General features: G+C 30.7%; 1 protein-coding gene across 1 annotated transcript; it reads right to left on the bottom strand.

Moving 5' to 3' along the window:
• Positions 1-3810: 3810 nt before the first annotated feature.
• LOC149195772 (caffeic acid 3-O-methyltransferase-like) lies at positions 3811-5513 on the bottom strand. The gene is made up of 3 exons (XM_089408800.1): positions 4697-5513; positions 4443-4507; positions 3811-4319 (listed from the first exon to the last, which is right to left on the bottom strand). The coding sequence occupies exons 1-3, from the start codon at positions 5415-5417 to the stop codon at positions 4020-4022; spliced, it is 1086 nt and encodes a 361-aa protein (XP_089264926.1). The 5' UTR covers positions 5418-5513; the 3' UTR covers positions 3811-4019.
• Between the last annotated feature and the right edge of the window lie 18848 nt (positions 5514-24361).

Here is a 24361-nt window from a genome sequence, read left to right as displayed (position 1 = left end):
GAAGGAAGTGTTATACCACCATTCAGCCAGAGGTAACCATTTGACCCATTGTGTCTGTTTATCAGATACAAAGCAATGAAGATATCCTTCCAAACATTTGTTTACTATCTCAGTTTGCCCATCAGATTGAGGATGATAAGATGAGCTATGAGCTAACTGAGTACCAAGACAAGAAAATAATTCTGTCCAAAAATTTCCAGTGAAAATGGGATCTCTATCACTTACAATAATCTTTGGGTTTCCATGTAGCTTTTTAATTGTTTCCATAACTACAGTAGAAACTGTACTGGATTTAAATGGATGTGATAATGCACAAAAGTGTGCATACTTGGTAAGTCTGTCAACTACCACCATGATGACACTCTTTCCCTCAGACTTGGGTAAACCTGTGATAAAATCCATTGAGACCTCCTCCCAACGTTGGCTTGGAATGGATAAAGGTTGTAATAGACCCGTTGTCTTAATTGTTTCCACTTTATTTTGTTGGCAAACCAAACATTCCGCCACAGACTTTTGAATATCTGATTTAAGGCCATCCCAAAAAAATTCCTTCTTAACCCTATGGTAAGTTTTTAGAAAGGGAAAACATGTGTTTGCATGTGCTAATTGTGTTAAAATATCTTGGATAGTTTATCCAGTTATTATATGCATGAACATAGGTTAAATATATTTCTTTCTTAAAAGAATTATTGTGAAATTCTCAGGAAGTATTTATTCTTTCTATGGAAAAAAATAAATTATCTAAGTTGCTTTCATTGATAAGGGTTACATAGGAACCAAGCCCCAAGGGATAGCTCAGTTGGTCGAGTTCCTTTCGCTAAATACCTCGCCTCTCGAGAGGTCGTGGGGTCAAATCTCCTCGACGCATTTGGGGTTAGATCTTGCTAGTTTGGTCGGCGGGTAGATCCCTTTCGCTCGATCTACCTAGATTTTCCCATGGATATAGCAACCAATCAGTGTCTGCGAACCACCTTGAAAAAAAAGAATTACATAGGAACCTCGTACAACCAAAGAATTACTATTTTCCTATATCTCTAAAAAAATAAATGTGTATTTACATACATAAAGGATGAGTTAATTGTGGTAAATTTCTTTATGCAGAGAAGACTATAGCTATCATGAAAAATAATAAGAATATTTATGCATAGAAACATTAGTTTTATTAATTTCCTTTTCAAATATAAGTGTGTATTTGTTTATATAAAAGAAAAACTAATTATCGTGGAATTGTAGAAATGGAAATATGTGTTGCATGCATGAAAATAATAGCTGGTTCCTTGGAAAGGAATGAATTTTACATGTTTGAAAAGGAAAACTATTGAGATAGATATCTTGTGGAGAAATGTAGTTTGCATGCATGGGAAGAATGACTATCATGTTAATTTCTTTTGGAAATATTATGCAATTACATACAAGATTATGTTAGCATTCCTTAGAAAGATTATGCATTTGCAAACAAGGTTATGCTAGTTTTTTTAAGGAAAGATTATGCATTTGCATATAGAATGATGTTAGCTCTTCTTTTGAAAAGGTTACACATTTGCATGTGAGATTATGTTAGTTTTGTTTTGAGAAACTATTATGTATTTGCATGCAGGAATAATAACTATTATGAAAAGTTTATGTATTCACATGAAAAGACATATCTAATGTGTTATATCCCTTTAAAAAAATAAGCACAAAAATAATGGTTATTCTTTGGAAAGGAATGTGGACACTAGTCTAAGTCGAATAAAAATTAAAGTGTCATTTATCTATAGATGTGCTTGATAGTTAAATGCTTTTATTAATGTGTGTGCAATGATGTTAAAGAAAACATGTCATGATATTTTGTTTATGTTTTATGTATGCACACAAATAGATGTTGAAACATCACTGATAAGGATTGATTATTGGTAGATTAATACTTTAACTAATCATGATATTAAAGCTGTTGATAATAGAAATGACAAGGGAGGATGGTGACATATGCAAATGATGGTTTATGTTTAACATTGTGAATGATAAAAGATCCATGCAGATTGAGCAATGTCAACTACAAGACAATCCATTAATGAGAACAACTAAGCCACAAAGACATAGGGATTGATGATTCATGGGTAAATGATAGCATGATGATTGTAATAACTTATAGCTAGATATGTTGTATTTAAATGATATTTATTTATATTATTTTATAACAATGGCTAAGGGATGAACTTCCTTAAAAGCCATTGAATGAGTTGTGAACACCCTCATGAGCATTTAATAATAACATTAAATATTTGCTTGTTTTCACCCTAAGGGGTTTCCAGGGTATATCAGTGTTTCCATGATGTGTTTGTCCATTGTGTCATTCTTATGATTATGATTCCTTGCATGACATGTCATTTATATTATCAAGTATGTGATTAACTAATCTAGTTAAAGGAATCCAACAAGAAAGTTTATGTTAATATGTTACAATAGTGATTGTTAATGGTCATGCAACTTACTATGCGGTTATTAAAGTTACTTTATGTAATGATGAAGGTTCTATCTAATGGTTAATAAGGAATCTAGTATAGTAATTTGGAAAGTTATACGTGCATAAATTGTGTAAAAAAATTTCTAATCTTATGTGATATTAGCTAAGGATATTACACAAATGCTTTGAAATATCACAATATTATTAAAAAAAAATACAATATTTATTACTTTGAACTATTCTTCATAATTTTATTTTATTTTAATTTAAAATATTAATAAATTAATTCAATTGTTATTATGTTTTAGTGAAAAAACCATATAATATTTTAATAAATTACTCTTATTATTAGTCTTTGCCATGGACTATAGCAATAGATTTGCATGTTGATCACTATTAGTTTAGAATTGATGAATCCATGTTATAATGTATAACTTTGAAAAATACATATATTTTTTAATGTTATTGCAAAAATATTTTTCAAACATTTGAGTAGACCATAATTTTGAAGGTATAGCTTTATGCCATGTGCATAATTGCCTCAGATTTTTTTGTCATAAATTCTGGATGTAGTTGCAATATTATCCTTGAAAATAGCTTATACTCACATACATAACCTATTTACCATCTTTACGGCCCACCATAATTCAAACAAGTATTTCCATAAAAAATGAATAGAAATAAGATGGAAATAAATATAGTTACTAGCTACAATTATTTATGTTTTTTTAATGCTTTAATATGTAGAAGTACAAGTATAAATGTGTCAACTTAGTATTACTACCCACCAAAAATTTATGCAAGTTCATATCCTAAATGGAATTTTTCTACTTCATATATGAATTTGCAATTTTCCTAAATGCATAATATCCACGAACTATGCTCTCTTGCAACACTGATTATATTAACATTAATAATATAAAATAATATTTTTTAAAATTAAAATTTTATATATATATATATATATATATATTAATTTATTTATTTATAAGATTATATTTTAAACTTAATATATTGCTTTGAATATATATATATATAACTTGATATGAGATATCTTTTAAACTGGAAGAGAATACCACTTAGTGCATTATACAAATGATTTCCAGTGATACTATAAGTGCAATTTATTTTATAAGATTATTTTCTTAACTTAATATATTTTGGTTATATATATATAAGAGATATCTTTCAAAACAAAAGAGAATACCACTTTGTGCATGGACTGCACGGATAAAATATTTATCGTCTGCCTTGGGAGATAGGTTGATTGTGTAATAGTGGTGTAGCAATAGTTGAATATGGGAAGTGTATACACATTTACATGATAAACGATACACCGTAAGGTCGCAACAACACGAATATACACAAGTAGCTTAATTATGTGAATAATATAATAGATTAAACCTCAAATATGTGATTACATCATGACTTCTGGATATACTTGGGTGGAGACAACGTGATTATTCCTAAGTGACATAACTATATGAATAATGCAATAAGTCAATATGTGATAAGAGATTAACTTGCTTCATTTATTTCGGTTGAGAAACACAGTAGGAATATAGCTAAGCATTTAGCACTTGATAGCTTCAATAACTTTAGTTAAGTTGCCCTTCTTCCCCACGATTTTAGAGAGAGAAAAACCAGCTGCTTTGAGCAGTTCATTCCATTGTTTTCGGGTCCTCTCTCTACCTCCCGGTGAAACATTCAACATCAGAGCATCTAAAACGTTGGCAGATCCCATCATGTCAGAATCTTCAGTTAAGTCCAAGACAGCCTCTGCTATTATCAATTTTCCTTTGTCCGGAACCGCCTGGTAGCAGTTTTTCAGTAGCTTGATGCAGTCTTGGTCGTCCCAGATATGTAGAAAATTCTTTCATTGACAAATCCACAGTAAACTTATAGTTAAATAAAGTACTAATGTATTGCATAGAAATATTATCAAATAATTAACGCACAAATAAAATCCCTCACAACCCCGAAGAGTATTACTCACCTTTATAAAAATCGCATCTGCAGAGGGTGCGGTCTCAAACAGGCTTCCGCTAATGTGTTGTACGCCTGCGTGAATAAGAAGAGGATCAACGAATATATATATAAGGAAAACCGTATCCTCCTCCTAATGATAATAATGAGGAGTAAGTTGATTTAGATATAAATATTTATATACATTCATATAATAATAAGTGGGAAAACTAATATTTATAGGCTTCCGCTAAATATGAGGCAGCGAAAGGGAATTAGAAATACCGGGGAGAGTTGGTGCAGTTGCGATAACTTGAGGAAGATCAAAGTTGATTGCGCGGATATGAGGGTACGCATGAATTATCAGACTCAACGCTTCCCCGTGCCCTCCGCCCAAGTCGACCAGGGTGTTGACGTCTTTGAAACCATCATAAATAGCTAAGATCTCTGCCATAGTGGCCTTTGTGACGGACACCATGCCTGCGTTGAAGATGGCGTTGAACTCTGGATTGCTGGCTGTGAAATTCCAGAATTCTTGGCCATTGCCACTGGAATTCTTGAAATTATCGCCGCCATGAAGCACACGTTCGTGAATATGGTCCCAGGCGGTCACGAAAAGTGGGTGTGTCTGCAAAAGAACGAAGGGAACGAGGCTTCGCGAACTAATATCCTGGGAGATGAAGTAGGTTTTGGCAAGATTGGTAAGGGCGTATTTGATGTTCATGGGCGCATTAATTTCCTCCGTTGGCTTGATCGCCCGCAAGATTCCCATAGTGGAAAGGTACGTAAGAAAGCGGGAAAGAGCGTCCAGGTCGGGAGCTTCAGAGGGGAGTTGGGCGGCGATCTGGTCGACGGAGAGAGCAACATCATGGCCGGTTTTCCAGATAATGTCAGGGATTTTAAGACGAAGGGCACATTTTAGGAGAAAGGGGTTTACTATGGAGAATGCCATTCTTAGCGCCGAACCCTGGAGCACCTCTTCGCTCTCCACTGCTTTAATATCCATATCGCAAACCTCTAGCAGACCTTCCTTGTCCACGGTTTGGATATCCAATATTCCTTTCACTTATCTGGCGGGAGACCTGTAATGCAAACGAACAGGGATGGCAAATATATATTATGGTGGTGGCATCGTGTAATCTTCTGCGTCGCACATTGCATTGTGGTTCAAAATAAAAGTGATTATTGAACACCGTTACTCAATTTTCTTGTGTTAATTGAAGGTGACGATTCAATATTTAAAATGACATCATAATGTTATTTATGACATCTCTATGACAAACTAAAACAGTGGACCACTGCAAATTTATCTCGTTTTTAGCCTAAAAAATTCCACACTATACATCTTACATATATATATATATTATAAATTTAAATAAATAATCATTATATTCAAAATTTTAATGAAAATATAAAATTTATATAAATTGATTTTTTCCAAAATAGAAGTTACTGTTTTTATGTTTTAGGTAAGTGTTATTGATTTGCAACCAATTTACTATTTTATAATTTCTTGTAAAGTAAGAATGATCTTTTTCTTAATTGCAATTTGTCATTTTATAAAATTTTCTAACATAGAAATTATTATTTTTTTATTTTTTCTATAAAAATTATATATATATATATATATATTTCCAATAAGAATTATCAATTTGGTAAGATAGAAATTACGGATTTTATTTTTTTTCCTATAAAAATGGTCAATTTTTTCCAATAAGAAATACCAACTTGCTTAATTCATTATGTGATTACAGAGGCTTAAATACAAAAAATACCAATTTGCTAATTCTTATAAGAAAATTTATAAAAGGTAATTGATCTTAGCATTAGCTTTGCCTTTCTACATTATTTCAATTTTCCACTAGTGTTGCCGAGTTCCAAACTTGTTCTTATGTATTTAGTCAACAATGTAGATTTGTATATATCAAACCTCAGATCTATTTAACGTATACCTTGCGTATCGCCATTGTTCGGTGTAACGAAGCACAAGCCATTGTTTAGTGGTGACTTTGACAAAAATGTAGCACCGTACCGAATTGGAATTCTCCAAATTAATCGCCATACCGAACCGAATTGGCGAATTAACGTATATTTTTCGCCGATACAGATGAACTTGGTAACTATGGTTTTTAGTGCGAGTTATAATAAGTTTGATGATAATTTCTGCACAATCCAAAAAGGTTTTTCAAAGTATTGAATTTATATACAATCAAAAAATATTTAAACCGAAATAAAAATTTTATCTCAATTTTTTAAGTCACAACACCCAAAAATCCAAAAATCACACTAAATACAACTCCCAAATTTATTAGTATTTTAAACTCTAAAATACAACTCCCAAATTTATTATAACTCGAACATTGGAAATTCGAGTATCGAAAACCATGAATGAATTTCCGCCCCATATCATGAACAAATTCAACCCAAACTTGTCTTTCAGGTTGTTCGTATTTTGTCGATATACTAAGCACTCATTGAAAGTCTATTAATATTGAAAACCGTGGCTTGAAATATATGTATAATCAAGTATTTTCTCGAAGCACTCAAAGTCATTGAAAGTTTATTAATGTTGAAAACCGTAGCTTGAAATATATGTATTAACCAAGTATTTTCTCCGAGCACTAAAAGTCATTGAAAATCAATATCAAAAACAGTGACTTGAAATATATGTATCAATAAAATAACCAAGTTTATTAATGTTGAAAACTGTGGCGTGTAATATATGTATTAACCAAGTATTTTCTCCGAGCACTGATTGAACATGAATATTGAAAACAGTGACTTGAAATATATGTATCAATAAAATAACCAAGTGAAATCAATATTGAAAACCGTGACGTAGAAATATATTTATCAATAAATAACCAAGTGATATATAAAATAATATGAAATATATATATCAATAAAATAACCAAGTTTATAAAATTGAAAAAAAAAATGATAAAAGAATATTAGAAATAGGAAGACCATTAGAATAGAAAGTCAAGTGTTTAGTTAGGGTAACTTTCGAAATTTAGCTATTAAAAATCTAGTCCTGTGTGAGAAATTTTGATAGTTATTAATTTTTATTAAATTTGATATGGGTGATTACAATTGGTCATGTTCAAGAATAATACTAAAAAAAATCTAATTTATAATTTAACATCTAAAAATATCTTAATAAACACCTCATCACAATGCATCCAAAATCTAATAAACAATATTTAATCTAATTTATATTTATAAATTTAATTTTATATATTTAAATTATATAAATTTCAACTTTATTTTTATTTTGAAGTATTTAAATTATAATATTATTATTAATAAAAATATTATAATTAAAATTTTAAAAAATGAATCCTTTTATATTTTTATACAAAATTTGATATTATAACTTATATAATAATAAATGTTAAATTTAGTATTTTATTTTGTGTATTTAAACTAATAAATTCATAATTTTAATAAAAATTATAAATTATGATTTTTTAAAAATAAATTACATAATAATAAATGTTAAAATTTAGTATTTTATTTTGAATATATAAACTAATAAATTCATTTTTCTAATAAAATTTATAAATTATGAATTTTTAAAAATAAAATGAATATTTATTTTTATTTTTTAAAATTAAATATAAAAGGATATATATTTATAAAATTAAAGTTAAAATTTTAAAGTATATTTTATATTTTATATAAATAAAATTAAGTTATTATAAGAAGGTCATCAACCCCACTCTAGAAGATCAAAAGTATCTCTCTATTTTAACTAGCTCAAAAAAGAAAATTAATATAACAAAGATTAGAACAAATTCTCATGAGCTCCATAGTGAAACAGGTCGTTGGGCAGTTCCTAAAACGCCATGGATGGAAAGGTTATAGGAACATCAAGGATGAAAACCACTTCCTCTTAGAGTGCCCCGCCTACAACCACATTAGATCTTAGTTTCACAATCTTTGTTACAATACTCACCTTCCTAGCCTTTTACAATGTCAAAATTATAGTGAGCTCAGGAGGCTTCTCTCCAAGCTTTTTGAGCATAGGAATAAAATCTTAAATCAAAATAAATAATTTGTTTCTTTAGGTGCGATAGACCAATGTTTGGTCTCAGCGAACGTTAATCATCATCATCATCATCATCATCATTAAATATATGTTTACATATAGCTGGCCCCATATGTAGGATTAATAAAAATACTATGACATCATTTCATTCATTTTACAGTGGTCAACACAATAAGCAGAAAGCATAATATTTCATATAAATTAAATTTGACACACTTATTGTTGTCTTAGAAAGCTATGTAAGGCAGAAAGCATAATATTTCATATAAAATAAGTTTGACACACTTATTGCTCTCTTAGAAACCTATGTAAGGCAGAAAGCATAATATTTCATATAAAATAGGTTTGACACACTTATTTCTCTCTTAGAAAGCTATGTAAGTGTATAGCCCTACCAAATATTTAAAGTCTAAACATTATTTTAAAAAGTTTTAGGTATGAACTTTGCACACTACTATATAATGATAAAACCACTTTTCAAGTTAAATTCTTAGAAATTTTGATTCTAAAATAAAGAAAACAAACCATATAAATCTAAATCAATAATAAACTCATTTACATCACTAGTAAAAATATCACAGCTAAATTCCTAAATAAAATATATTAAATTCATATTACACTATTTAAATGTTATAAAATTATTATCTCATTTATTTATAAAATTATTGATTTATAACATTAATTAATTTATTATTTATTTATTTGCTTATTTATTTACTTATTTATTTACTTATTTACTTACTTACTTATTTATTTATTTACTTATTCTTATTTCCTTATTTACTTACTTATTTACTTATTTATTTATAAACTTATTTATTTGTTGAATTGAGGCTTCTGTGATCTATATCAAGTTTATGAGAGATTTTTGGGTGTAAATCACATGAAATTTCATTCAAGTTGAAGAATCAGACCCAGCTTCGCATGTTAAATAATGGGAGCAGAACATCCAATAGCTATATTAACAGCTAAATTTGACTAAAAAACGGTTAGTTGGACTGGACCTGGGGCACAACCATACTTAATTAAAAAGTTAATTTAACTGAAAATTAAAATGTTAGTTAGTTATCTAATTATTAAATTAGAAGTCAAAAGGATATATTCCACAAAGCTTTTAATATATATATATATATAGAAAGGTCTTAAATATTTAATGAATATATATATATATATATATAAATAATTAAATTAGTTAGAAAGGTCTTAACTATTTAATGAAAATATATAAATATTATAAACTATTTATATTATTGAAACTATTATCATTTAATTATCTAATGAAAATATATAAATATTAAAAACTATTTATATATGGATATATAAATATACAAATATTAAAAACTATTTATATATGGATATATGAAATTACATAGCGGTTAGAACTATTTTATAAAAATTTATATATATATATATATATATATATTAAATTAACCATTAAAAAAGTCTTAACTATTTAATGAAAATATATAAATATATTAATATTAGAAACTATTTATATATGGATATATGAAATTGCACCAAGATTATAATTATTTTATAAAAAATTATTATTATATATATATAGTTAAAAAAGTCTTAACTATTTAATAAAAAATATATAAATATTTTATTCCCCTTATCATCCGTCGCGGTTACAGAGGTATTATTGTGGATTGGTGGGGAATGGACGAAATCTTCGCTGATCCGGTATCAATATATCATATCTAAGGCAGGTAGGCTCCTCCACTCCACTTCGACTTAAAAAAGTCTTAACTATTTAATAATAAATATATAAATATTATAAACTATAATAATTTAAATATTTAATTTAATTAATTGTTAATTTAATTGTTAAATCATAGATTTTCTTTATTATAAAATGCCGTTAAAATACTTTATTCAAAGAACAAAGGTCAAAGGATACAAGAACAAGCTATAAACAAGGGAAGGGAAAGAAGGGAAGAAAACGACTAGGAAGAGAGTGTTGGGACCCAACAACTACTGATCTTCTAGCCATCCCCTCTATTGAGATTGCTCGACCTTTTTTCAATCTCCAGGGCTTCCCTAAACTCTAGCAAGAACACTCTAGGGCTTCCCTAAATTTCTAGTGATGGAACTGCCAAACTCTAGCAAGAACACTAGCCTCCTCAATACAAACATGATGCTTGGTTTTTTCTCCATGTTCTGCTAAAGCAGAATACTTGGTTCTCCTATGTTTAAGGTCAATGGTATGCTCACTAATCCTTTGATTAATGTAGTGACCAATGATTTGAAACTCATCACAAATGAAATTTCATGTGATTTACGCCAAAAAATCTCTCATAAACTTATTTATTTATAAACATATTTGTTTATTTATAAACTTATTTATTTATTTATAAATTTATTTATTTATTTATAAACTAACTAACTAGCTCGCTCATATTTATTTTTATATATATAAACTTATTAATATTAATCTACTAAAAGATTTTTTTTAATAAAATAAGTTCAAATACATTTCCTCTATTCAAACTTTGCATTGCAAAACTACATCTTCTTCTAGTTATCTTCGTTAACTATAATATATTTTTCCAATAAATTAATTGTTTAAGAGAGTGAAGTATTAAACGTTTCATATGTATAGTTGTTAGAATATTTTTAAAGTGTGAATAGAATTTATGGTTGGTAGATAATTATAAGATAAGAAGAATATATTGAAGTTCTATAATTGATAAAAACTAGTATTAAGAGTATTAAGTTAAATAGATATGTTAAAATAAAAATTTATTTGGAGGGATCTATCATTTTCTAGATTTATTTTTATAAATTTATATTTATTTTTTAATAATATATAAAAAAAATAATATACAAAATAGCATACTACCTTTATCTACATTCTATTTATTTGTTACATGTTTAATTTTTGATTTGATATTTGAACATGGCCACGAAGAAGAGGTTTTTTTTGTTGGAATACAAATCCAAATGAAGTGATAGATTTATTAGTTAATGTGAGGTAATTGTTATTGCAAATAATTTTCTCTTCTTTATTTTTCTATTTATCGATGTCAAATTTATTAAATTTTTATTTAAATGAAACACATGCGTTACATAGGTTGAATTATGTGTTGGATTATATGAATGGAAAGTTTAAGATAAATATTTGATCTAAATGATACAATATATAGGAAATTCTATTTAGAATTTAAGTTATATTAGCTGCTCCTCCAACCATAGTTCAACCATAGTTCAAGGTCAGTGAAAAGAAAAACCAAGAAAAATGATCTTTTGAAAGTTTCTGTGAGGGACATTATCATTTTGAAAATAAGGGAATGCAAGATATTAAGTGATACATGGAAGACATCTAAATGTTTGTATTAATTATGACAATACAAATAGAGTGATATTTTTGAAAATGAAAAATATTATTCATTATTTATCTAAAACTAAATATCTAAAAGATAGATTTGACGATACTAGCAAGAACTTAATTATTTTAACGCTAGATGCTATGTTACATGAGTATCAAGTATTTATCATTATTCTGGAAGCAAGAATGAAAGATCCTTCATTTGATGGCTTGAAGCAATCCTTCTGGAGGAAGAGTTTCGACAAAATATTTCAAATTTCATATAATGTTTTGATGGGTAATGGAAATTAATAATATGAAGGGAACCCATGAGTAAAGAACAAAAGGAGGAAAAGGTAACATAAAACTTTATGAAAATGAGGATCCAATAAAGACAACTTCTAGTGTAAAGAAGAGTGGCTCTTGCTTATGAATGTAGGGAAAGGATGTTTAATGTGTGAAAATATAGAAGATCATAAGGAAACTTTGATGATAGGAAATTAGAGGTAAATCATGACCTAAAAATTTTGAAGTTATTTATTTCTAATATACCCATGACAAAAGAAATAGATGATTGTAATGCAAGCTTTATAGATTGAACAACATCTATTCATGTGACTTGTAATAGAGATTGGTTGAAAACCTATCATGAGCAGGTTAATGCTGATAAAGTATGTGTAGGAAATGATATATTTCAAGAAATAAAATGATATGGTGATGTATTAGTAAATTTAATAAATGGTCATGTGAAACAAGAAATCTAACATATGTACTAGGGATTAATAAAGTCCTAATACTAGTTATAGCTATCATAAATCAAGGTTTCAAAGTTGAATTTTGAAGTTAGGTTGCCACATGAAGGATATGCAATGTAAGAAACCACGATAATATTGAGTGAGGGTGAATTAAAATTATATCCAATTTTAATAATTATAAAATATAATCACTATTTTAGCTTATTCACAAGTTAATCATATAAGCAACACATAGAGATTCTTAAAGACACCAAATGTACATGGGAACCAATAAGGGCATAAAAACACAAAACTTATATCTAAATATGATTGTTACATTAGTTTCTCTAGCAATAACCAAAAGAAAACACCCATATCCTAAATTTACAAGCATCTAATTGAAGGAAGGACCCGATCCTCAAACTTTACAGGTGATGCAGGAACATCTACCTATCTTATGAAAAACCAACAAGAACCACTTCTAGAAGGAAAACATGAGAAAATTCACATAGAAAAGCAAGGGATTTGTTAAAAAGCTTGAAAAATCAAATCCATGAGGGATCTTAGAAATTTGTTGAGAGATTTGTGAAAAAAATCCATGTTGAGAGCTTTGTGGAGAGGATCATGTTGAGAGCTTTATGAAGAAGATCATGGATCTTGAAATGGTCCACAATATTGTAATTTCCTTTATAAATTGTAGCCTTTGGGCATTGAAAATATGTGGTCAATTGAATGAATATTAGACTCATCGAGGCACCATGTAATAACATAGGAATTAAATTAATTTTAAGGCCTAGTTTATGTAAATTTATTTGTGTGAATGGTGATTTAATGCATTGATGACTTGATGCATAGATTTGTTGACTTTATTTGATGAATTAACATTACACGTAGACCATAAGGTTGTTTAGTTTTTGTAGCAGAGGTGAGGATGAGTTGATTTTGTGGAATGATAACCTACAGGTCCCAAGATCGAACCAGTAAAAATATTGAAAATGGCAGACCCCATAAATCATTTGCATCAAGTGGTATCAGAGTGTAGATTATTCCTGTGCATAGTGTGGAGGAGAAGAAATGGAATAAGGTACAAGTTGATTAAAGATCTGGTACGAGATTTTCTTTATCTGTTCAGGTGACATCAGAGGAAGGTGAGAATATTTGTAGCAACCTAGAGCAAATAGTGCTCAATTAGTTCTAAAGGAAAGAACCAGGGGGATGCCAAGAGCCCAAACTCAGGAGAAAGTTTGGTAAGGTATCATATAGAAAGGTGGAGACTTGTTACTGTAGAGGCATGTTGCAGCTTATGAGTTGAATATGTTACGAGAAGACTAGAAATCATGTGACCAGGAGGTCATAAATTTTCGTACTGTGGGAGTTTGTTCTAGGAGCATCTACCCATCTTATGAAAAATCAACAAGAACCACTTCTAGAAGGAAAAAATGAGAAAATTCACATCAAAAGGCAAGGGATTTGTTAAAAAGATTGAAAAATCAAATCCACAAGGGGTCTTATAAATTTCTTGAGAGCTTTGTGAAAAAAATCCATGTTGAGAGCTTTGTGGAGAGCTATGTGAAAAAAATCCATGTTGAGAGCTTTGTGGAGAGGATAATGTTGAGAGCTTTACGGAGAAGATCACAGATCTTGAAATGATCCACAATATTGTAATTTACTTTATAAATTGTAGCCTTTGGTAATTGAAAAGATACAATCAATTGAATAAATATTAGACTCACTGAGGCACCATGTAATAACATAGAAATTAAATTAATTTTAAGGCCTAGTTTATGTAATTTTGTTTGTGTGCATGGTGGTTTAACGAATTGATGACTTGATGCATAGATATGTTGACTTTATTTGATGAATTAATGTTAAATTTAGACCACAACGTTGTTCATTTTTCATAGCGGAGGTGAGGATGAATTGAGTTTGTGGAATCATAACCTACAGGTCCCAAGATTGAACTAGTAAAAAAATTGAAAACGACAGACCCCATAAATCGTTTGCATCAACAGGCTTCATCCTAAAGGAAACACCAACTCCCTCATATTTATAGGCTCTAACCTAATGGAAGCACCAACTCCATAATGTTTTAAAAGATCCAACATGAAGGAAGTACCAACTCCATTATAAGTGAGTACCAACCTAGCCTACCTAGTAGATAACATTTTAAAACTTAGATCCAAAAGTGTGTTCATTTGCATAAATTTGTTTCGTACTTCTCTCATTTTCTATAATTTACTTCCCATTGTAGATTCTTTATGTGGCTTCAGAGACATCCTCCGACATTTTTTTGCAGTTACACATCTACCATAAACTTCATTGCATTATTTTACTTTGTTCCATTGCACCAAAGGAACACCATAGAAAACTCTTTTAGTGACTTCACACATGATTCAAGATTACTCACCTTTTTCACACATATTTATACATGTTAATCGATATGTAAATCCAATTACAACTGAGCAAATTTGGAGTTTGGCTCAATGGTTACATGATGGGGTTGATACAAATCTTTGTTTGACCATCTGGAAAGTACGATTAGATCAAATATCATTTGGTTGATGGGACAATGCAGACACCCTTGGAGGCTAATCACTTTAGCCCATATAACTACATTGCAAAACCTTGTTCTTATTTCTCAATCTAGTTAATTGCTTGTCCCTCCGAGGCTTACATTTTTGCAATGTGACCATATCATCAAAACCATGTGCTAAATCCATCATTTCCATTTCCAACTAGATCGTCCTAAGGGGCTAAACTGAATAATAAATATTTAAACAAAATGGTGTAACCACTATCTTAAAAATTCTTTCATTAAATCTAAAAATTTGTCTCTTTTAACAGAAGTTGATGTTGTTGTATGCGCCAACCATTGGATGCCCAAATACATTTTTACACAAAAACCCATACTTGGAACATTTACCAAGTGTTTTTTACCATGATTCTATGGATTTTATTGTCAACTACCATCGACTTTCCCATCCTAGTCACTCATTCCCTGGGCCATTCTACTAATAAAACTTCATATATGTATGGGACTACTAATTTGATGGGATTTATACCTAAAGTGCTTAAAACTAGTCTTTGTGACATGGTAGAAGACCATAAAATTTAAATATTTCTCACCACTCACCAATGATCACATTTTTTGTTCTGTAGTCGATGGGTTGTGGTCAATGACCATTACGTGTAATGCAAAAATATCTCTATAACACTTCACGACTCATTGATCTACCACTTGTATCCATTCAAAATGATTTTCCTCATGATTGTTGGGTGGTTGGAGGTGATCAATGAACCTGCCTTCATAAAAAAATGAAAAACATCCAAAAATATGAGCACTTAAAACCTTTGCAAAACTAGTTCTTGGAATAGATATCAAGGTTATTCCATATCGCTTGCCACATATCAGTTTTCTTTGTGTCAATCCATGTTAACTAATTAGATCATGTGATGTATTCTCTATTGAAATTTACCTTCCAGTGTGTAGCCATGTGCTACTTTCACATGCTACCATGGTATCATCACTTCCACCTGTCGATCCATGTCACCACCACTTGGAAAAGATCCACTTCACAACCGAAAAAGGTTAAATCTATGTGCCATAATAAATAGTAAATTTTCTTCTTGTGTCATTTTTGTTGGGTGTGGAGCCTGATTATCTTATGTATTCAAAAGTATCGCTGCATTGGACCCCAGTTCGAAATGGGGTGGTAACACTGCCCGTAAAATATTTGCTGCAGGGAAGTCTAGGGGGGGTGATTGCGACCTTTTAGGAGCCGCCCCCTGGCGGGGGGATCGGGGGCAGTGGCCATGAAGCTAAGAATAGATGTAAAATTTCCTTGTAAAATGTTGTAATTTTGTAGTCAATTTGGGTGTTCATTAGGCAGAGATCTGACGGTAGAATTTATGTTTAATTTAGGGTTTTTTCCCTAGAAGGCAACCCCTCGCTATATATGAGGGAATTGTATTATGTCTATGTAGATCTGTATTATGAGTGAGGAAGAGAGAGGAGATTGAGAGTGAAGAGGGAGTTACAGCGGATCTGCTGTAGGTTGTATCTCTTTAGTTTGCTGGATAATATAAAAAGAAGGACTGGCTATTTCTCCGTGGACGTAGCCCAAATTGGGTGAACCATGTATATCTGTGTCTCTCTTGTTTTATGCATTTTTTGTGTTTATATTTCTGAAATATTTTATGTGTTCCATTGCTTTCTAATCTATAATTTTCTAACAACTAATATCAGAGCTGAAAGTCTATTTGGCTGAAAAACTCGTAGGAGAGAAGGGTTCCTAGTTCGAGTGGGAGCAATGGCAGAAGATGGTAGGTTTAGGGTCGAAAAATTCAAAGGCCAAAACTACCAGCTGTGGAAGATGCAGATGGAAGATTATCTGTATCAGAGAGATCTATACCAACCATTGAGTGGAAAGACAAAGAAGCCGACAAGTATGACAGATACAAAATGGGATATTCTTGATAGAAAGGCACTTGGAACAATGCGACTGTGCCTAGCGGCGTCGGTAATATTTAATATTTCAAAGGGAACGATAACATAGGGTTTAATGTCGACATTGGCCAAACTATATGAAAAAACCTCGGCCTCAAATATGGTATTTCTTATGAAGTGTTTATTTAATATGAAGATTTCAGAAAGTGGATCTGTTGCTGATCATTTAAATGAAATTAATACAGTTACCAGTCAGTTAAGTTCTATAGGGGTAACTTTTGATGATAAAGTTAGGGCTCTGTTATTTATGTGATCATTTTAAAAGTTGGAATGCTTTAGTTATGGCCATTAGTAACTCTGTCTCTGGATCTAGTACTTTAAAGTTTTGATGATGTTGTTGGTGCATTCCTTAGCGAGGAAATGCGATGGAAAAGCTCTGGTGATACATCAAGTAATGCTTTGACTACATAGACCAGGGGAAGAAAAATGGAAGGAAGAAAGAGCCCAGGATATTGCAGTAAGTCAAGAAAAAGTAGATCCAAGTCCAGATTATGGATAGTGTGCTGGAAATGCAGGAAGAAAGGACACCTGAAGAAAGACTGCAAGTCTCGAAATGGAAAAGAAGGAGACGTGCAACAAGAAACTAATCATGAAGCGAATGTAATAGGTGATGTTTTGAAAGATGCTTTGATTCTTTCATTAGAAAATATTATTGATGTCTGGATGATAGATTCAGAGGCCTCATTCCATGCCACACGTAATAGGAAAAATTTTTATGATTATGTTCAAGGAGATTTTGGACAGGTTCGATTGGCTGATGATAAACCCTGTAAAATCATTGGAATGGGTACAATTTTCATAAAACAACAAAATGGAAATCAATGGCTATTGAAGGAGGTAAGGCATGCTCCAGATCTGAAGAAAAATCTGATTTAACCAAGGCAGTTGGGAGGTGAAGGTTGCATAACTACTTTCATAGATAAAACCTGGAAGGTCACTAAAGGATCCCTGGTAACAGCAAAAGGAGGAAAGGTTGGTACATTGTATTTATGCAATGGCATTTCTAATTATGTTAATGCTTTAACCTCTACAGGAGAAGATACGACATTGTGTCATCATAGGCTTAGGCACATGAGTGAGAAGGGGATGCAGATTCTTCACTCAAGAAATTTGTTGCCAGGTTTGAAGCATGTTGATTTAAAATTCTGTGACAATTGTGCTTATGGAAAACAGAAGAGAGTTAGATTCCTTAGAGTTGGGAAAGAAAAGAAGAGCGAAAAATTAGAGCTTGTGCATACAGATGTATGGGGACCTGGTCCAGTATCACCTCTTGGTGGATCTCGTTATTATGTTACTTTTATTGATGATGCAACTATAAAAACCTAGATTTAATGTATTCGAAATAAATCTGATGTATTTGATACTTTCAAGAAATGGGAAGCTTTGGTGGAAAATGAGACAGGAAAAATATTGAAGTGTCTCAGATCAAACAATGGAGGTGAATATTGCAGCAAAGAGTTTGATAGGTACTGTTAAGAGAATGGAATTCGTAGAGAGAAGACAGTTCCAGGAACACCACAAGAAAATGGTGTGTTAGAAAGGATGAATAGGGCAATCATGGAGCTTGTAAGGCACATGAGGTTGCATGCAGGATTGCCTTTACAATTTTGGGTAGATGCTGTAGATACTGTTGTTTATCTAATAAACAAAGGGCCTTCAAGTTCCTTAGATGGTGGTATTCCAGAGGAGGCATGGATAGGTAAAAAGGTAAACTACTCTTTTTTAAAGACTTTTGGTTATGAAGCCTTTGTCCACATTAATAAAGAAAATAGAACAAAGTTTGAGGAAAAATCAAAGAAATGTAGCTTTATTGGATATTGTGTTAATGATTTTGGTTATCGCTTTTATGAATATGAAAAACACAAAATCATTAGGAGTAGGGATGTCATATTCAATGACAAGGTTTTGTATAAGGATCAGCTGCAAGAAAAGAAACAAGAAAAGGAAAACAGAGAATACATAGTGCTTGACAAGATCACAGAAAAGTGATGGTGCCTGATAATCATAATGATCAACATCCAAAACAACAACCACAACAGCAACAAGCACCTCAAACACCTGAAGGTGTTGTTAGAAGATCTACCAGGATAAGTAGACCCCCTAAATGATACTCTCCTTCATTATATTATGTATTGTTGACTGATTCTGGTGAACCAAAATGTTACGAAGAAGCAGTACAGGTAGAAACTAGGAAGAAGTGGGAGTAAGCCATGAAAGAGGTGATGGACTCCTTATCACATAACCAGACTCAGGACTTAGTCAGGTTGCCTGTAGGTAAAACATCATTGCAGAATAAATGGGTTTACAAGTTGAAGGAAGAAGATGGAGGTTGAAAAATGTATAAAGCTAGACTTGTGGTGAAAGGGTTTGCATAGAAAAAGGGTATAGATTTTGATGAGATATTTTCTCCTGTTGTTAAAATGATTTCAATCAGAACTATTTTAAGTCTAGTAGCAGTTGAAGATTTGCATCTTAAGCAGTTAGATGTAAAGACAACCTTTCTCCATGGGGATTTGGAGGAAGAGATATATATGTAGCAACTACAAGGATATGAGGTAAAAGGGAAGTAGAAACTATTGTGCAGGTTGAAGAAGAGCTTGTATGGCTTAAAACAGGCTCCAAGGCAGTGGTATCTAAAATTTGACAGGTTTATGTATTAACAAGGTTATAATAGATGTCACTCTGACCATTGTGTTTATCTCAAAAGGAAAAATGATGGCAGTTATATTATATTGTTGTTGTATGTAGATGACATACTTGTTGCAAGTTCTAACATGCTGGAAATAAATGTGCTCAAAAAAAAATTGGAAAACTCATTTGCAATGAAGGATTTGGGTGCTGCAAAACAAATCCTTGGTATGAGAATAACTAGAGATAGGAAGAATAAAAAATTAACATTGTCTCAAAGTGAGTACATAGAAAAGGTGTTGAAAAGGTTTAATATGCAGAATGCAAAACCAGTTAGTATACCTTTGGCTAGCTATTTCAAATTAAGTAAGGAGGAGTGTCCCAAGACTTAGGAAGAAATGTCATGTCTAAAGTTCCATATGCATCAGCAGTTGGCAGCTTAATGTATGCAATGGTCTGCACAAGGCCTGATATTGCACATGCAGTGGGATTTGTAAGCAGGTACATGAAAAATCTAGGAAAATAACATTAGATGGTGGTGAAGTGGATTCTCAAGTATTTGAGAGGTACCAGAAATTAAGCATTACGCTTTGGTGGTTCAAACATTGCTCTACAAGGATATCTTGACGTAGATATTGTGGGTCATAGAGATAACAGGGGGAGCACAACAGGGCATGTGTTTACTGTAGGTGGAATAACTATCAGTTGGGTCTCAAAACTGCAAAGTGTTGTTGCACTCTCAACAACAGAAGCAGAGTATGTTGGTGCTATAGAGGCTAGTAAAGAAATGATTTGGTTACAAAGGTTTCTAGATGAATTGGGTAAGAAGTAGGAGTTGGGCAGGTTATACAGTGACAGCCAGAGTGCCATACATCTTGCAAAAAATTCTACATTTCATTCCAAGACCAAACATATACATCTCAAGTACCATTTCATACGGTCAGCATTGGAAGATGGACAGTTGAAGCTGGAAAAGGTACACACCAGCTAGAATCCTGCAGATATGTTAACAAAAGTTGTAACCAGGGAGAAATTGAGAATCTACTGAGTTTCAATTGGTCTTCAAGTATGATGAAGAATATGAGAAATAGCCAGGTCCAAAGTGGAGCCATTGTCCAACAAATGAAGCAGCGGTGGAGTTGCTATAATCAGTCTCCAAGTGGGATATTGTTGGGTGTGGAGGCTAATTATCTTTTGAATTCAAAGGTATTGTTGCATTGGACCCCAGTTCGAAATGGGGTAGCAACGTTGCCCGTAAAATATTATTTGCAAGGGGGGTCTAAGGGGCGCGGTTTCGACCTTTTGGGAGGCCCCCCCTGGTGGGGGGATCAAGGGCAATGGGCCTGAAGCTAAGAATAGATTTAAAATTTCCTTGTAAAATGTTGTAATTTCATAGACAATCTAGGCTGTTCATTAGGCGGAGATCTGAAGGTAGAATTTATGTTTAATTTAGTGTTTTTTGCCCTAAAAGGCAACCTCCTTGCTATATATAAAAACGATGGTCCCTTGAATATAAATATATTAGGAACTAATTAATCTTACTCTAACTAACCAAGTAAGTGAACCTTTAAGAAACAATCCTAATTTATTTAATAATATTAGTTTATATTCTTCTATATAACTTTAATAATAAGTTTATTATTAGTTTACTCTCATAAACAATTAAATTTAATCATATATAATAATAAAATTAACCAAGAAAACTTTTGAATTTCCCTTTCCCTATCCCTTGGTCCAAGTACAGTTTCCTCGTCAAACTTAGTTGTTTCCTCGTCATTTCTTAGTCCAATATAGCCGTTGGATGATCTGCTCTCTCTATTTAATCTGCGGCCATGGTTTGGTTCTTCAACTTGTCGTGATGATGAACCACACTTGTTGGTTCGAAACGCATCGAAAAATGAATCATGATGTGATTTTCGACGAAAAGTCTTTTCAATAATATATAATATTTATTGAATTAAGGCTTTTGTGATCTATATCAAGTTTTTGAGATAATTTTTCATCAATAATCATATCAAAATTCATTTGTTGACGTGTTTCAAACAAACAAGTGTGGCTTATCGTCACGACAAGATGAAGAATCAGATAAGGGTAAGATAAGGGTAACCAGTTAAATAGAGAGACCAACCATTCAAACGACTAGAAGGAAATGACTACTCTTAACCAAATGAAACCATATATGAAACAAGCAATGTGAAAAATATTCTAAATGAATAAAATATGAACAATATATAACACTATTGAGTTGAGGCTTGTTAATGAATATTCATTTAATTATTTAGAATCTACCATTTTTTTTCTCTATAATTTACCATCTTTTTCCTCTATAGTTTTTTAATAATCTTAAAATAATAATAATTTTTTAATTAAGATACTGTCCCTTCTTAATTTTGTTACACTTTTCTTTTTAGTATTAAGTCAGAGCAGGTTAACCTATATTTAATTATTATTTTTTTTTATCTTTTTGTGTATTTCTTTTAATATTAATTATATTAACTTATATTTATATAGTTTTAACATTAACAATAAATCTATCTCTTAATTGAGACTTAATTAATTATTAACAATAAATATATCTCTTGATTAAGACTTAATTAATTATTAGTATATTGTAATAATTAATGTAATAGGTTTTGCCTTAATGAAGAAAAATTTAATGAATGATGCTTTGTTTAATATAAATAAATAATGAACTAATAACCTTAAAATAATTTTACTCCCACTAACTAATTGATTGAGCCCTTAATAAACCGTCTTGATTTAATTCATATATAACTTTAATAATAATTAGTTTACTCCCATTAAATATAAACAATTAAAAATTTAATCGAATGTAACCCTAATAACCTTAAAATAATATTTTTTAAGATATTGCCCCTTTTCAACTTTGTTAGACCCTTCCTTTTAGTATTAAGTCAAAGTAGATTAACTTTAATTAAAAATTCCCTTTTTAATCTTTCTTATTACTACTTTAATATTAATAATATTAATTTGTATTTATATAACTTTAACGTTAATAATAAATATATTATTTTATACTCCTTAATTATATAAAGTTAAATTAAGATTTAGTTAATTATTAATATAATGTAAGAATTAAATAAGCTTCAATTTAATAAAGAAAAATTAAAAAAACGATGGTCCCTTGAATATAAATATATTAGGAACTAACTAATCTTACTCTAACTAACCAAGTAAGTAACTTTAATAATAAGTTTATTATTAGTTTACTCTCATAAACAATTAAATTTAATCATATATAATAATAAAATTAACCAAGCAAACTTTTGAATTTCCCTTTCCCTATCCCTTGGTCCAAGTACAGTTTCCTGTTTAAACTTAGTTGTTTCCTCGTCATTTCTTGGTCCAATATAGCCGTTGGATGATCTGCTCTCTCTATTTAATCTGCGGCCATGGTTTGGTTCTTCAACTTGTCGTGATGATGAACCACACTTGTTGGAAACATGTCGACAAATGAATCATGATGTGATTTTCGCTAAAGAGTCTTTTCAATAATATATAATATTTATTGAATTAAGGCTTTTGTGATCTATATCAAGTTTTTGAGATAATTTTTCATCAATAATCATATCAAAATTCATTTGCTGACGTGTTTCAAACAAACAAGTGTTGCTTATCGTCACGACAAGATGAAGAATCAGATAAGGGTAAGATAAGGGTAACCAATTAAATAGAGAGACCGACCATTCAAATGGCTAGAAGGAAACGACTACAATTGACTAGGCTTCAACTATAATTGACTAGACCAAAAATTAGAGATTTGTGTTTTTAATAATTAATTAATTTATTAATTTATATATAAATAACTAGATATATATGTTTATAATTAATTTAGAAATCTTTTAACTGTGTAAACTTATTTATTACAAATACGGTTTAATTAAAAATTAAATAAAAACTTGAATATATATATATATATATATATATATATATATATATATATATAACAATTTATTTATATTATAGCCATATGTATAACGAAATATGAATGCTTATAATTAACTAAAAAAACTAAGAAACTAATTTACATATATATATATATATATATATATATATTAGTTAAATTTCATGAAGAAATTAAACCTAATACATAATTATTAAGGGAAATTATTCTCTTCTTTTTATTATTAAAACTAATAAAATATACATAAACTTATATTAATATTATTATAAGAATATTATGAGATAAATTAGAATTAAAAAAATAAATCATAATACTAATATTAATAAAAATAATAGTGAATAAATAACGGCATTAAATATTAAATAAATAACAAAAAATGAAAAACAACAAATTAATTGAAAAGGAAACAGAGAGGAAATTCAACCAATTCAAGGGACGAGGGAATAAAATCAAAACTGGAAAATAAAACAACAAAAGGAAAGGAAAAAATTGGGGTTCGGGGGGGGGGGGTGCGGTTGCGGGGGGTGAGGGGGGGTGGCGCAATCTAAGAGGAAAGGGCATGGATCAAACAACTGCTGATTTTTTTTTCATCATCCCTATTAAGATTACTCGGCCTCCTTTCAATTTCAATGGCCTCCCTATACTTCTGGTGATGAAAAGGAACAATCCTAGAGATGACCAAAGCCTCCTCAATGCATATATTATGCTTAGTCTTCTCCGCTTGTTCGACCAAAGATGAAGACCAGGTCCTCCCATGCTTGATGTTGGATGCGTGCTCATGAATCCTCTGATTAA

The sequence above is a fragment of the Pinus tabuliformis genome, chromosome 2_2 (assembly GCF_031772625.1).
Source record: "Pinus tabuliformis cultivar Carrire ecotype Pingquan chromosome 2_2, CPIR1, whole genome shotgun sequence".
Classification (NCBI taxonomy): Eukaryota; Viridiplantae; Streptophyta; class Pinopsida; order Pinales; family Pinaceae; genus Pinus; species Pinus tabuliformis.
The sequence above is the reverse complement of the archived record's forward strand: the minus strand, read 5'-3'. Positions and strand labels throughout refer to the sequence as shown.

What these genes read in the sequence shown, in the direction of transcription:
- LOC149195772 (XM_089408800.1), bottom strand. Translation starts at nt 5,417, where the DNA reads ATGGATATTAAAGCAGTGGAGAGCGAAGAGGTGCTCCAGGGTTCGGCG. An exon ending in AACTGCACCAACTCTCCCCG is followed by an intron (nt 4,508 to 4,696) that starts GTATTTCTAATT and finishes TTATTCACGCAG; the next exon opens with GCGTACAACACATTAGCGGA. An exon ending in CAGATGCGATTTTTATAAAG is followed by an intron (nt 4,320 to 4,442) that starts GTGAGTAATACT and finishes TGTCAATGAAAG; the next exon opens with AATTTTCTACATATCTGGGA.